Genomic DNA, 15824 nt, shown 5'->3' with positions numbered 1-15824 from the left:
AGCATGAGAGAGACCTGTCACTGTTATTTCAGCTGTATATCTAAAATGTACTAATTTTTTACAAAAAAAAAAATCAAAGACAAAAATATTACTGTAAGTAAGTGGTAAATTTACTCAAGTCTGTTGCACAAGACTCGCTAAGGCAATGGTGGTTATGGCAATGCAATATTATGAATGTAATAATTTTTACATAAGAATGTTTCGTTAGATTAGTATCATTCTTTATTATTTATACTGTTAGTATCAATTTTTATAATTTTTACTAAAATACCATTCGAGAATTTTGATAGAATTCTGTTGATCTAATTCTAATTAATAAGTTTAGAATGCATTAATTTTTATAAGTAAAATAACAAAAGGTCTTTATGTCAAAACTTTTGTTAAATGTTAGTGGAAAAACTTAAAAGAGACCTACCAATTAGAATGATAGGTGTATGTAGGTAAGTCTCTTTCAACCAAAACTTAAATACTATGGGATATTGTTTTGGTAAAACTTTTAAACTAACATGAATTATATAAAAAATCAAAGAAAATTAATATTATTTTAATAAAAAATCATTGTATAAGATTTACTAGACATTATGCATTTTCTTAAATAAAAATACCTATAATTTGACCACACCTAATATAAAAAAAGACTCGTCAATTTATACCTACTCATTATAGACTCAAAATATCACCCGATGCTAACATTACAAATAAAAATAATAGTATTATTAAATTTTTAAAAAAAAAAATCCAACACGTGTTTGCAAAAATATCATACTTCAACATAATAAGATTTTTGTTTAAAATTTATATTAAAACAGTATATATTACAACTTTGTTGAGTCATGAATGGATTTATGTGATGCATTTTTGTTTACTATTTTGACATAAGTTGGTCATTTCATTATGTTTGCGCCCTTGGCTTCAAGTCCTAACATCACTGGCCATAACAATGAGCCTGAATAGCAAAGATACCCATACATACACTTCTTTTCTTCTGCAGATCTTCTAACTGAAGTTAAAGACAAGAAAAAACCACCTCCATTTTCTCTTATGCCGACTGATTTCTAATAACAAGCTAGAATGTAACTGCATAATCAGTAAAAAGCTAAAGAAAATAGTAACATAAACACGATAAAGATCATGTCATCAAGCAGTTACAGCAGCTAGCTGCTTCTTAATGTTGAGGATCTCCATGCCGTATGCAGCCAACTGGGACTTGAGCTTCGCTGCAGCGTCCTCATATTTCCTGTTCATGAAATTCAACTCTTCCACTGCCTCTTTATACCGAACACTAAATGCTTCCATCTTGGATTGTGTCCCTCGGAGCCTCATCCTAAGTTTTGCCTTTTCCTTGCTGTAATCGGCTTCATTCTGTTCAAGCAGATAGGAAGAAGAAACTCAGTTAAATGTAAAAAGGGATTCCAAAAACCCAGGCCACTTGTAAAGGTACATTTTGCAGCTGAAAAATTTGTGTTTTGATCAGTCACACAATTGATTATCAATAGGGGATTAGTCCTATTAGGCACAGTTTTATATTCAGTTGAGCTTTTGAGAACAGAAACCGAGTTTGGCGAGTGGATATCATATAGCTCCTGCAAGCCTCAATCACACTACGGACTCTAAATGCAGATGGCCAAAAATAATACATTAATAAATAGCCCTTCTATTTGCAAATGAAATTGTGTTGGTGGATGAGATGAAAGAAAGCTTGAATATGGAGCTCAAGATATGGAGAAACCCTTAAAATCTAGAGGTCATAAGCAGATTGAAAACCAAATATACAAAATGTAGTTTAATAAAAATAGCATGAATGATGTTATGGTAGTGCTGATGTTGCTAGGGAGGATCACCAAGTACAACCGAGCATCAAACGCCTACAAGAGCAGGGCCTTAATCCACCGGAATAGCCTCCAAAGATCAAGTTAGTACTCGGAAAGGACTTAGGATGAACATTATAAGGCTCACATATGTAAAGTTGTTGGAGACAGCTACATGTTGAGACTTTACCCTTTATATAGGTCTAACTCCCAGCAATTGAGCAATATCCTTAACAATATCATCCTCTGAGATTGCCAAGTGAAATCCACGGCTAGATCATCTCTCGAGATTTTTGGACTATGAAATAGGATATCTCAGGTGTGGATTGCTTCTCCGAATAACAGAAGAGCAAATAGGCCATGTGTCACCTTATCAGTGAGAAAGTGGCACATTCAAATTGGTGAGTCACGTGGCCTTTGATGATTTGCTCCTTCTTGAAAGGGATATTTGGGGGGTGAATTTATAAATAAATATAGTGTCAAGTCCTCCTCATCACTTGCCCTCCACACTCCTCATGTTGAACTCGCCAGAGATCAAGTGGTGGAGTGCTACAAGTATGAATTCTTCCATCTCTTGCTCTTCCTCCAACTCACGCTCACTTCCCAAGGCAGATATCGAGATGAATGTTTAGGATCACACCACACCATCAATCCTGGGAAGGACGAGCAAGATAAGGTGTCGATTGGTGTTCCTCCTCAAACTATAAATTCCTATCTCATCTTCCTTACCTCACTTCCAAATGCAGATCCATTGTTAAAAAAAGCGAGCTCATGTTCAGCGCCTCCTCCAATGTCTCCCTTAACATAGGTATGTCTTCTGCTAGTAATTCCCAAAACCAAAAAAAAATCTAGTGTTAGGGCAAGCTCAAAAAAAATCCAAGCACCAAAGAGGTTAATCTTGAGAAATAGCTCTAGCAATAATGGAGAGTCGATAAGTGATAGGCCCTCAATAAGGCCTCAGGTAAAAATTGTAGAGAAGACTAAGGTTTCCTCCCATCTTACCAAGCATAAGGTTAAGGATCTTCCTAACAACCTAATCGAGGACCACTCGATTCTCAGTAGTAAAGACATCAACTCCCTATTTAGGGAGTTCAATCAGCCCCACTAAGGGGACTGAACCTTCCTTTAACCCACCCTCTTACCATCATGTTCAAATTCCTCGACTTAAGCCCCTCCCAAGTTGCACCAAATGGGTGGAGGAACTTGATCTCCTTCCACCTATGTTGTCGACGAGCAAAATCCATTCTTCCCCATGCTTTGTTATTGAGAATGTTTAGGGTGTTAACTTTTGATAAGAATAAGGCTCGATAAACTTTCATTGTTGCCCCTAGGAAGAAGTTCAGCATTGATAACCCCTCTGATCAAGAGGTGGAAGAAAAGATACTTCTTAGTGTTACAGATATAGAACCTAATTCAATTTATGAAACCTATGCAGAACTAGCACAGGGGTCCTGTATTAGGAATCATGTTCGAATTAGAAACCCAAAACCTAAACAAATTAGGAATCCCGTTCAAATTAGGAGTTCTATTTTTGTCCTAGTTTTCATCTATAAATATGTGGGCATGACTCTTATAATAAAATAAAATAAAAAACCTTCAAAATAATGAAAAACACCTACACCGACCATGAACATAAGCATTCTTTGTCAAACCACTTAAATTTTTTCTTTTCTGTGTGCAATTTTGTTCAATTTTCCCTAACACTTAGTGTAACACCCTGTGTTACTAGTATTAAGAAAATGAGTAAGGAAGTGAGAAACTTCCAAAAATGCCTTTGAGAAGGTAATGGATCTTTGTGAATAATGGTGTCCCTATGAGAGGGGCATTTTGGTAATTTGGATAGTAAAGTCCACTAAAAGGTAATTTGGTAAATTGAAAATAATTCCTAGGTGGAATTAAGTATGGAAGTGAATTAATTTCCCATTTTTGAATTTATGTGAAGATAAATGGGATTAATAATTCATAAAGGGCATTTTAGTAATGTGGAGTAAAATTCTATAAAGGAATTAAATTATGAAAAATAAAGAAAATAGTGAATATTCAATTATGTGTGAAATAATTGATTTTTTCCTAAATGGGTGAATTAATGTGGTGATGCCACATGGATGGCTTGGATGGAAACTTGGAAGGCCAACATTAGTGTCTAGAGATGACACTTGGCAAAATCTTGTTCAAGTAAAATGGTGGGATTAAATAAATCCAAATGTTAATGGATCATTCATGTAATGATGGTGTTGGATTAAAAAGAAAATCCACATGAAAATAGTAAATGGTCATCATTAATGGTTGGAAAATGTGGGATTTATATAAAAGAAAAAGAAAGTGATTATGTCTTTCAAGATGATGGGCTTAAAAATAGTCCAAATTAAATAAATAGAAAAGAAATTCTATTTATGGGATTGGAAGGCTTGATCCAAGGGTAGTGGATGGTTTTTGAAAAATCCAAAGGCTTGGATTTAAAATGAGAAGAGCACATGGATTGTGCTTTCTTGTGTGGCTAAGATCTTGTTTTGGAAAGTGAAAGAAATTCAATGGTGGATATTTAAGAAGATTAAAGGGCATGGAGTGTGTTTCTTTCAATGGCTAAGATTTATTCTTTAAAAGAAAAGTGTATGGCCAAGATTTATTCTTAGTAAAGTGCATGGATTGTGCTTTTGGTGAAAGCTTAGGATTTATTCTCTTAAATCCACAAAGATCCAAGAGTGGGGATTTAAAGAGAAGAAATGGCATGGATTACCAAATATTAAAGAAATGAATGGTTGAGATTAAAGTTTTTAAAAGCACATAGATTGTGCTTTCTTTGGATGGTTGAGATTAAAGCTTTTAAAAGCACATGGATTGTGCTTTCTTTGGATGGTTGAGATCTAACCTTGTAAAGTGAAATATAATCCAAAGATGGATATTTCACAAGATTAAGTGGCATGGATTAAGCTATTTGTGTGCTTGAGATTTATTCTCACCAAATAAATCCAATGGCTAGGATTTATTCTTGAATGATTGGGTGCTAATATAAATAGACTAGTATATGGAAACCCTAATCCTTTTGGCAAAGTTAGTGAGAGAAATGGAAGAAGTCTCCCATTTTGTGGAGAGGAAGAAAAAGAATGGAGAAAGAAAGAATGTCTTCCAAGGAGGAAGATGGAGAATAAGGTAAGTGTTCTTCCTTTGGGAGTATATAAGTTCCCTTTTGTTCCATTTAATGGTAGCTTAGTTTCTTTAAAAATTTTGTTTCAAGGAATCTCTTAAGGAGAAGAGTTGAAAGGAAGCTTGGAAGAGTTTAAAAGCTTCAAAGAAAGGAAAAGGGATGGGAAGCATGAAAAGTCTTGAAAGCAAAGTTGGTGAATCTCATAAAAAAAAAGAGGTAAGGGATAGCCCCATGGGATGGTGGCTTTGCATGGTTGTAAATATGGTTCATGAGAAAATATGTGTGCATTGGCATGTTGTTTGTGTTTAAGGACCTATGGCCATGAGGTTGTGTGGGGTAGGGTAGTTTTAAGCCTCAAACTAAGGTGGTTCTGAGGATGTAAAAGCCCTAACTTTATTGCATTGCATGCATTGGCATCACATTTTATATTCATGTTCATACTTATTGTCATTGCACCCTTATTGAACTTAATAGCTCATGAGGTTTTACCCTCAAATATAGATTGTAAAGGCATGGGAAAAATTAAGACAAAGATGAAATGGCATGTGGACGCATGGGAATGAAGATTTAAGAACATAGTATGGCTTATGGAAGGCTTGTGATGTATTTTGCTATTGGTTGTGGCTTGTTGAAGCCTAAACATGTATTGTAAATGCTAGGTATGATTTTATTTTATTTTTTAGATGAGATGTTGGCTTGTGGCATGTGGAAGCCAAAATATTGGTGTAAACTTCATATTTGGTTTGGCTTTTGGAAGCCTATCTTGTTTATTTGATTCATGTGGCAATGAGCCTAAGAGTCGTGTAAGGAGTATTATTTTATTTGTGTAAGCTTTGGTGGGAGAAAGTGAGTATTTGTGATGTATGGATGGTGTGTAAAATTTGGAGAATTTTGGGGCAATTCTTGGTTGATTATGGGCCCCAAAGGAATTTTCCAAAATAAAGGAATTTTGGGTATTTTTGGAGAAAATGCCAAAATTTTTGGAAATTTAAATTATATGAGTTTTTCCTCCAAAATTGGTAAAAATCAATGGGTTGATTGAAATTGTGAATTTTATGAAGCTCGGTGGAATTCTTGGAAGGAAGAAGAATTAAAATAAATAAAAATGGCGATTGGGACAAAATTAATGAAAATTAATTAGTCAAGTGTGGTATGATTAAACCTCAAACCTGTTAGTGGATCCTGGGGTTGAGGCAAGGGAAGGGAAGGACGAAACCTAGTTCCCACCTAAGGTGTTTCGTGTTGAAACATAGTCCGCCCTTCACGAATGATCGGGCATGTGAGTAGTTCGGTTGATTGTTCACGAGTGGCACTCGTAAGTGGGAACGGGGTGTCACACTTAGTGTAACAAAAAATGAGGAATAATTTCCATTTCTAACTGAGTGGTCCCTAAGCTGGATTTGCACTCCAAAAATTAAGCCAATCGAGTCTTAAAAAAAAAAAAAAAAGCATGGCAACCCTAATTGTGTTAAGAGTACATTAGTGCCCTCAAACTAATTTCCAAGCAGACCTTGGCCTTAAGTTTCCTTACATTGGGTCCTAGATCCAAGCACATGAAAACCTTAGGTTGATTATTTGCACTACACCTTTTGTTTTACGGAGTTATTTTCTCCTTATATTTTTGCTTGATGCTAACTTGCTTAATATTCTTTGCCTTTTGCAAAAGAAATGGTACAGGAAGCTTAGCTATGGGGTACTTTGAAAGCCCAACAGGAAAATGCCAGGAATAACCGTCGACAAGCTCGACAAAAAGGGAAGGGGCGTTCTATAGGGCCAGAAAGGGTGACAGAGAGGGGGCAAAAAGACGAAATTGCCCCTGCCCACTTTGCAAATTTACAAAGTGAGCCACTGCTGCTCTCTCATCTCCCCTCCCATGGTCGCTGCCTCGCCGCTGCCTTCGCCTCGCTATTATGCCTCGCTACCATGTCGCCCTGCCTCGTCGACCATTGTTGCATCTGCAATGGTCGGCGAGGCGATGGTAGCGAGGCGCAATGGCGGGGCGAAGGCAGCAGCCATGGGAAGGGAGAGGAGAGAGTAGCTGTGGCCCACTTTGCAAATTTGCAAAGTGGGCGGGGGTAATTTCGTCTTCTTACCCCCTTTCGATAACCCCATCGGTAAGCGTGTCTGGCTCTCTAGACTTTTCCAAAAGGGAAAGAGCCTCCAAAGAAGAACAAAACTAACCCCATAGGCTCGACTTCCATGACTGTTCCCCCCAAGAAATGAGTGCCCTATGCCAATTCAAAGTCAAACATACTCAAAATCACCAACCCTTCATTAACCCCTACTGACATCCAAGTCAAAAACACTTTCTAGGGGTTCGAATGCCTCCAATCCTCGATAGAACCTGCTGCCCATCCACATCCCCTGCTGGACAGTCCGAGAGAACGCTGTTAGCACTAACGAGTTCATAATCAAAGAGCTAATCCACAAGCTACCATCCTTTATCGGCCATCACGCTGTTGCTAACCTAACCCTTGAGACCATCGAGGCCACATTATGCAAGAATTTTGCCCCAACCATTATTTATATGGCTCAGTTACAAACATTGTTTATTCATTGCAGAGTATCTTTCTCTTCTTCGCCTTCTTCAATAAGTTTGCAGCCAACTCCCAAAAAGTAATGAAGCTCGACCAACAATTGTACCTAAAGACCAAGGAGATGGAAGAAAAAGAGGTCAACCTCTAAGCAAGGCAAAGTCTAAGGACAACAAGGTCCCTTCCCCTGAGAAAGAATGAGCCAAGTCGTAAGAGAAGATGAAGGTCGTTGAATCAACCCTAGCTACCAAGGAGCACTAGCTCGAGTAATTAATGGGTAAGGTAAAGGGACTAGAATATTTTAACCCTCCAACTTAGCCAAAACACACTAAAGGCTCATTTGGGTGGGTACCTTTTCTCTTTCAGGCTTATTCCCACGGCTCTACGCGGTGTCTATGGATTAAGGAAAAAAGGTGGCAGAGTTAGGGTTTTGGGTGAATAACAAATGGTTTTGGTGCTTTAAATGAAGAAGGCCACTTCTTGAAAGAGAAGAATCTATCCGAACTGAACTATTGAGGGTTATTTCTTAAGTCCATTTAGTGAGTGGAAGGGAGGATCGGAAAAGGTCATTTGAAGGGGTTGGGTTTTTTTCGTCGCACTCATTTAACGAGATGCTTTGCTCATTGATTTTTGGATCCAATGTTCCCCAAATTAATTTTGTGGCAACTCGAGTTTGGGGCAGTTTTGCTCCTCCAAAAGTGGAGTTGTTTGTGTGGCTGGTCATTTGGGGGAAGATTGACACTAATGTCAATTTGGGTAGGAAAGGGATTCTACAAGGGAATGACCCACTTTGTGTCTTTTGTGGCTCTATCCCGGAATCTGTGAACCACCTCTTCGTCCACTGTGAGACTGTCTTGTGCTTGTGGCGACAAATTTTTAGATGGTGGGGCTATGAGTGGGCCTGTCCAAGATCAGTTGGGGGATTATTCATCCAGTGGGCTTATTTTGCTTGGGGTAAAAGGAAAAATAATATATGGAAGTCTCTTTTATATGTAGCGCTATGAACAGTGTGGCAGGAACATAATAGGTTAGTTTTCAAGGATCGGGAGTCAGGTGTGGTTGATATCTTTAACTTGGTGTTAGCCAGGGTTGGTGGCTTGGATTAGAACTGTGGAGCCATTTTTCCCTTTCTCAGTGGACCAGGTCATCATGTCTACTTCTATGCTCAACCGATAAGTCTTTAGGTGGCTTCGGAGTCAGTCTTGGGTGGCATGGTCTCCCTAATGGCTAGGTGTTTTTTTTTTTTTTTTTTAAAGGGGTGGGGTGGTAATGGATTGTATGGTTTTCTCTTGTTCTTGTTCCAAGTTTTTGATGGGTGGGTCCGGTGTTTTCTAAGGATCATTGTATTTCTCTTATGGTTTTAATTAATAATATTTGTGCTCACTAATTTCAAGAAAAAAACTGACCCTACTGCCTTTCTCAAATTTGAAAACTACCTCCGAGCTTAGCTACAATAGGTCTAGAAGATGGGGTTCACCCAACAGAGGAAAGAGGTATCCAAAACCTTCCTAGACTTGGACCTCAACAGGTTGTGCTTGACGAAGATGCAACTCAAGAGATGTAGAGGTAGGTTGCAAAGGCAACAATAGTGACTGAGGAGTAGCTCGACGATGACTAAGTTACCAAAGAGGTTGGGACCTTTGTAGATGAAGTAGGCAAGGCCCTGCAGGGCCATGAGGAGTGACCAAAAGATGGAGCTACCAAGTAGATAGGCCTAAGTAGATATAGGATTTCTGGTTTCCTTGGTTGATTTCCTCCAAGTTGAGAGATGTAGAGGCAAGCAACAACAGTGACCAAGGAGTAGCTCGACAATAACCAAGTTACCAAGGATGCTGGGACCTTTGCAGGGGGAGTAGACAAGGCCCTAAAGGGCCATGAGGAAGAGTGACTAAAAGACAAAGCTACTGAGTAGATAGGCCTTCGTAGATATAGAATTTCTTGTTTCCTTGATTGATCTCCTCATGTTGTAAAACTTCTCACTTAGGTAGTGTTTGTTAAAATGAGTAAAATAAGAGTTTATCAAGATAATTTATCTGTAAAGTACAAGATAAGTTATCCGAAGGGAAAGAAGAGATAAATTTATCTTGAAAGTTCTAAATAAGATGTCATATAACTTCTTTTCAGAAAATTTAACAAACATAATGAAAAACACTGTTGTCTGAAATACTTTTCACATCCCACATTTTTCAATCTATATCTTAGTTAACAAATGCTATCTTAATGAATAAAATTAAAAAAAAAAAAAAAATCTTGAGCATATCAAGTCTAATGCTTGTCTTCACGTACTTTACCACTTACAATGTTTCTTATCACATTGCCTTTCAAGTTTTTATTGCTAAACATAAGTACTTAATAACCATGTAAAATTTCAACTTCCTCTACCTCAAGAATGGTGCACCTTCTTCTGAAAGACTGACCGAGCCTTTATGTAGCTATCACAAATACCCTTGTGAATCTCCCTCAAGAAATAGCCTCGAAAAGTCAAACACACGGAAACAGAGGGTAGCTGAATGGCTTCTTATACAAGTCCAACCCAACGAGAACAAACTTCATCACTTATCACTTTAAAGCTCGAGCCTCCTACTCATTTTCAAACAATTACCCATGAACGAGATATGAAATGATGTTATCCATCCAACTTGGCTCTAGAGTCGAGCATAAAGCCACAACTACTTCTTTAATGCTTTTTTTAAGGTAATAACTCAACGAGGATTATCCGAGATGTAGTCAAATAGGTCAAGGATGCCACTTTTGACAAAGTGTTGACAAACGTGTTCTTAGAGAAGAGGATATGCTTAATTTTGAACAAGTCAAACTGCGTTATAACCTCCCTTACAAGGTTTAGATAACAGGTCATGCTTGCCTTTATTGCTTCATACTCCCAGAAACTTGTTAAACAATAAGATTGGAGTTCATCTGGACCACAAGGTGCTCACCCCCCAACTGTCATGCTAGTTTGAATACAAGTTTACCCATAGGCTCAAGTATTTTTAGCCTAGACTCTCCAAGAGGTAGCTAGCAGAGGTTGTAGTGCCCTACCAAGCAATCTACCTACTAGGGGAGGCCATGTAGCATTCTCAGGTAACTTTCTAATCCCCTTGAACTTTATCCACCCCTTAGGGGTTGGGAACTTGAGCACCATATTATAAGCTGAGGGGATTGCTTGCAAGGCACTTGAGACTAATCTCTCCAATATCATATTATAAGCTGAGGGCATATTAGCAATGAGGACATTCAATGTCACCACGGACTCCATAGGTGTAATCCCAATTGTGATTGGCATATGGATGTGATTATCTGCCTCCACCACTTCACCATTAAATCCAATTAAAGGGGTCCAAACTTGCTTAAGGTCAACTCTATCTTATAGTCCATACACAAGTAAGCATCTCAATAGAGAATCTAAAACGAGCTCTCTATATCCACCGATATTAATTAAACCACACAATCGACCACCTTAGCTAAGATAATGAGAGGGTCATCATAATTTGGCTCGCTAATGCAGATCATCAATTGTAAACACAATAACCTCATCACACCGAGGCCTCTTTAGAAGCAACCTTAGTCGTTGGGGTGGGCCCAAGCTGCTAAGATATGGATGATTAGGGGTTGTTTCGGCTCTTCAATGGGATGTTTCCCTTCTTGTCTCAAAGGAGTTCAAGAATGGTCTCAACAATTGTGTTGCCCTTATCTATTGCATGTTTGAGATTGACTTCGTTCCCTGGGGCACTTAGCTTACTGCAAGGGACATGATCATCTTCCTGAACAATGTAGTTTGCGAGGAACCCTTTATCTATGAGGTCTTGAATAGCATCTTTTAACTGTAAGCAGTCATCTGTGTGATGGAATCGACAGTCTTGTATCGATTCCTATTAATCAATGGTGCTTGCATTTTCCCCAACAGGTGAAGAATGTCCTTGTGCCAAATGTGCATCAACATAGCCCAACAACAACTATTAAGGGGGAGGAGTTACCGAACTAGACTTCGCCAACTATTTAACTAACCTAAATGGTCATATGCTTGACCCGATGGTCATCAGGCTGATGCTCAAGGGTTACCTTCACTTTCTTTTCCTTTTCACGAGCTACTCAACCTTTTTCGCCTGATGGATGTCGTTGACATTGATATGCTTCTAGGCTTAGTTCAAAATTTACAAGAAAGACTAAGAAGGCATCTTGGATAAAGAAAGAGAAAGGGTAAGGCTTTAGGCCATTCTAAAACACCGCTATAGCTACCCCTTAATCAAAATCATGAATACCTAGGGTCTCCTCATTGAAACAAGCCAGATATTCTTTAAGCATTCCCCCAATGTTTGCTTAACATTCACTAGAGTCATTGAAGTCTTAAGATGCCTCCACCAAGATGCAAAGTAAGTGAGGAACTAAGTCTTAGAGTCCCTCAAACTCGTGATAGAGTCATTTGACAAGCTCAAATACCAAATCTGAGCATTACCTCAGAGTCTAGTAGAGAACACCTAAAACCATATGCTATCAGATGTAGATTAAACGAGCATATGGGACGAAAAGAGGTCTATATGATCACCAGGATCAATTAAGTCATTGTATAGCTTTAAGGAATGGGATCCTAAACTTCTTAAGAGGAACCTCGACTATGATTAAGAGGCCAAGAGGTTGATTCAAGCTCCACATTTTTTTTTTTTTGGAAGGGGGGGGGTTCTCTCGCCCCTTCTTTAGGGACTAAATCGCCTTCTCCAAAAGTTGAATCAGTTGCTCTTACTCAGCCTGCTTGCCTTGGGTGTGACTATGAACTGAGGAGGCAAAAGCCTCCAACTTCTTTTGCTTCTTGCTATTAGAGGGTCTTTCTCCCTATCACGCACCTAGGGTTTAGAAAGGAAACTGAGAAGAATATGGAAGAGAGAGCAAAAATGGAGGGAGAGACAGAACAAAAACAAAGAGAATTGAGGGAGAACAAAGGAGATTGAGAGAGAGAGAAGACTGAATTCAAACTTTCATTCCACAATGTCATTCTCTACCTACTCTAGCATATTTATAGGCTGGAACAACTAAAAGGTATAATAGGTAAAGCAACAAAGTACAACACCTAACTAATACATGTAATCTACTATAACTAATATGCCTTTGGGGTCGTGACATTCCCTTAGAGTCCCTCCTAGATTCTCAATGCATATACCTATCCTACTCTTGCCCTTGTTCATGATGCTAGGAGTGGTAAGCCAAGGGGTTATGGTATTGTTGTGCTTTTGTTGCTCTTAAATAAAGCCACCAAGTATTTACATGAAATAACTAGACCTATAACTTAAGATTACCGATTCATTCAACAACTTGCTCAAGAGGAGGAGAAAGTGGAGGACCTCTATCAACATTTAAGGGAGCTTTGTAATACCCTAAGAGCCTAGAAAAATGTAGTATATATCGAGGATAAGTAAAGAAGGAAATAACACTAGCTGGATACCTTTTGCACTGAATGTAGGCAAGGAACTCTCAGGTTAAGCGTGCTTGAGCTGGGGAAGCTCAAGGATGGGTGACCCCCTGGAAAGTTTGTGTAGACTCATCAGGATAAGTTGTTCCGATCCTTCCTATCGCTCGATGCAAGATGTTACAGGTGGTATTAGAGCTGACCCTTAGTGAAGGCGATCCAATGAGGGCGAGAGTGGCACCAGGGCTCGAGGGCCTGTACAACGAGCGGCTTCTGGCAAGCTTCTAGGATGGCAACCCCAAAGGGGAGAAGATCTGGGACCAGTTGCACGGTCGCATGACGTGACGTCATGTGCTCAATCGCGGAGAATGAAATACCCCAAGAGCCCAAAAAAAAGTAGTATATATCGAGGATAAGTAAGGAAGGAAATAACACTAGCTGGATACCTTTTGAGCTGAATGTAGGCAAGGAACTCCCGGATTAAGCGTGTTTGAGCTGGGGAAGTTCAAGGATGGGTGACCCCCTGGAAAGTTCGCGTAAGCCCATCAGAGTAAGTTGTTCCGGTCCTTCTTATCGCTCGATGTGGGATGTTACAAGCTCAGTGTTGTCTACTTTGTTGGCTCCAAGCTAAGGGCGCATAGCGAGGAGGCATGATAGAGTGTTCAAGAGTCTAATTGTGCACGTTACAAAATAACCTAGTCCCCATGATGGGCGTTAATTGATGTTGTTTGGAAGGATCACTAACTACACCAAGCATCAAACTCCTGAAAGGGCGAGGCCTTAGTCCCCCAAAATAGCCTCCAACAATCAAGTTAGTACTCAAATAGGAGTTAGGATGAACACTATAGAGCTCACATAAGTAAAAATGTCAAAGACAGCTATATGTTGAGACTTTGCCCTTTATATAGGTCAAACCCCAATAGTTAAATGAGATTCTCAGCACAATTATCCTCCAAGATTGTTGAGTGAGAGCCTCGAAAAGATCATCTCTCGAGATTTTCAAACTATGGAGTAAGATACCCCAGGCGTGAACCACTTTTCCAAGTAATAGAAGAGTGAATAGGTCATGTGTCACCTTATGAACGAAAGGACACATGGCACACTATAATTTGATATTACTGTATTTATTGCAAAATATGTTCTCCGATGATAAGCCTTATAGCAAAGATAACAATATATAGGCCAAGGAAAGAACAAATTAAGAAAGCTATTAACAACTAAATCTCTAATCTAGGAAATAATTTGAAAGAGGAATCAGCTATGAAAAGGAAACAATGCAAAAGGAAATATCGGAAATCCTTCAAATTTGATTGTGATATTGCCAATCTTCCAACATAATTGGTAGGACACGTGGCATGCGGTGATTTGCTCCTTGGAAAGGATATTTGGGGGGGGGGGGGGGTGAATTTATAAATAAATGTAATGTCAAGTCCTCATCAATAATACTTGAAGATCAAGTCATACTAAAAAAAAATCAATTGAGATTTCTTAGATCAATCATCCAAAAAGATGGGAGATTGACGAGAATGTTACCCATATAGTTAAAATGTAAAGGTACATCCAAAGTTTTATGTGACAGTAGGATTCTATTAAAGCTAAAAAGAAATTTTATGCTATAAGACTTGCAATGTTATATGGCACAAAATGTAGGACAGTAAAACGTCAACATATGCAAAAAATAAGTGTAACAAAGATGAGATGTTAAAATGGATATGCAACATACAAGAAAATATTAAAGTGGCTCCTTATAAAAATAAAATGAGTGAGATATGATTAAGATGGTTTGACCATAAGAAAAAAAGACCAAAAAAAAGCTTCTATAAGGAGATTGGATGGAATGAAACAACCATTTACAACACAACAACATATCCAGCCTTTATCCCACTATGTGGGGTCGACTACATGAATTCTAGACTTCTATGTAGGTTACGCCCCAACAGATAATTTGTCTAGAATTCATATTTGGATCCAACTAGGTTTTATGCTGGCTGTCAGCTACCTAACGCAACCCTCCTCCTTTATCCGAGCTTGGGACCGACAGTGGATAACATCCCCTGGCGGAGTAATGATGAAATAAAGTTTCAACACCATCTTCATATGGAGAAGTTTCATGAGATGGTGATGAATGAAGATAATTGATATAGTTGTGTTCCATCGCTTAGTTGACAACCATTTAACAAAAGAAAAAAAGAAAGAGCAAGAAAAACTTGGTAGGAGCCCTTAAGTATAATATAAATTATAACAACCTTACTGAAGACAATGTCATAGATAGAAATAATTAACTAGTTATAAATTATATAAGTGCCCACACATAATAAGGTTAAATATTGTTGTTTTTTTCCTTTTCAAAATGAGGGAAAAAGATTACCAGGTCAACATCCAACATATGAATGACATGGCACCATGGCCCACATCAAGTTGACTAGATGGTGGAGGCTACGTAAAGGCTTTGTTGAGGATCCTACCTTGCACCCTTTATACTTGATAACTTGCTAGAAACATCTAGCAAACTTACAATATGTACTGCATATTTACTTGTAAACGATGCAGAATTGCATACCAGAAAAAGAGTATTCATAGACACTTACATTCTGCATCTTGACTTCCAATTTGGAAAGACAATGAGTCAACTCCTCAACTTCAGCCGTTGCCTTCGATAACTGTAAGAAAATAACCATCTCATTCCAGCTCTCAAAAAAATTATGGCACCATAGGCAGAATTCAAATTTCAACAGACCCAAAGGATTAGAATGGGTGGAACTTGAAAATCCCCAGGCTTCTAAATGTTGATCATGGGCTTAAAATCCCTCCTTTTAGGAAGTACCCCACTCCGATATCCTGTGCTATCTGATATTTTCTAGGTGTGTGGTACACTGACAGTCTGGCAGGATGGTACATGCCCTCAGTCGGACACCATCCCCCTGTGCCAAAAAAAAAAA

General features: G+C 38.6%; 1 protein-coding gene across 2 annotated transcripts in view; it reads right to left on the bottom strand.

Annotated features, from left to right (window-relative positions):
* Positions 1–873: 873 nt before the first annotated feature.
* The window catches only part of LOC127790770 (kinesin-like protein KIN-7O), a 37821-nt gene continuing 22870 nt past the window's right edge, over positions 874–15824 (bottom strand). For both annotated transcript variants that reach the window (XM_052320434.1, XM_052320435.1), the window contains exons 32-33: positions 15474–15545; positions 874–1362 (exon numbers count right to left, since the gene is read on the bottom strand). In XM_052320434.1, coding sequence (XP_052176394.1) covers positions 1138–1362; positions 15474–15545 — 297 coding nt within the window. In that variant the 3' untranslated portion in view covers positions 874–1137. The remainder of the gene's footprint in view (positions 1363–15473; positions 15546–15824) is intronic.

This window comes from Diospyros lotus, chromosome 14 (assembly GCF_014633365.1).
Source record: "Diospyros lotus cultivar Yz01 chromosome 14, ASM1463336v1, whole genome shotgun sequence".
Lineage (NCBI taxonomy): Eukaryota > Viridiplantae > Streptophyta > Magnoliopsida > Ericales > Ebenaceae > Diospyros > Diospyros lotus.
Note: the sequence above shows the minus strand (reverse complement) of the source record. Positions and strands in the feature narration are given on the sequence as shown.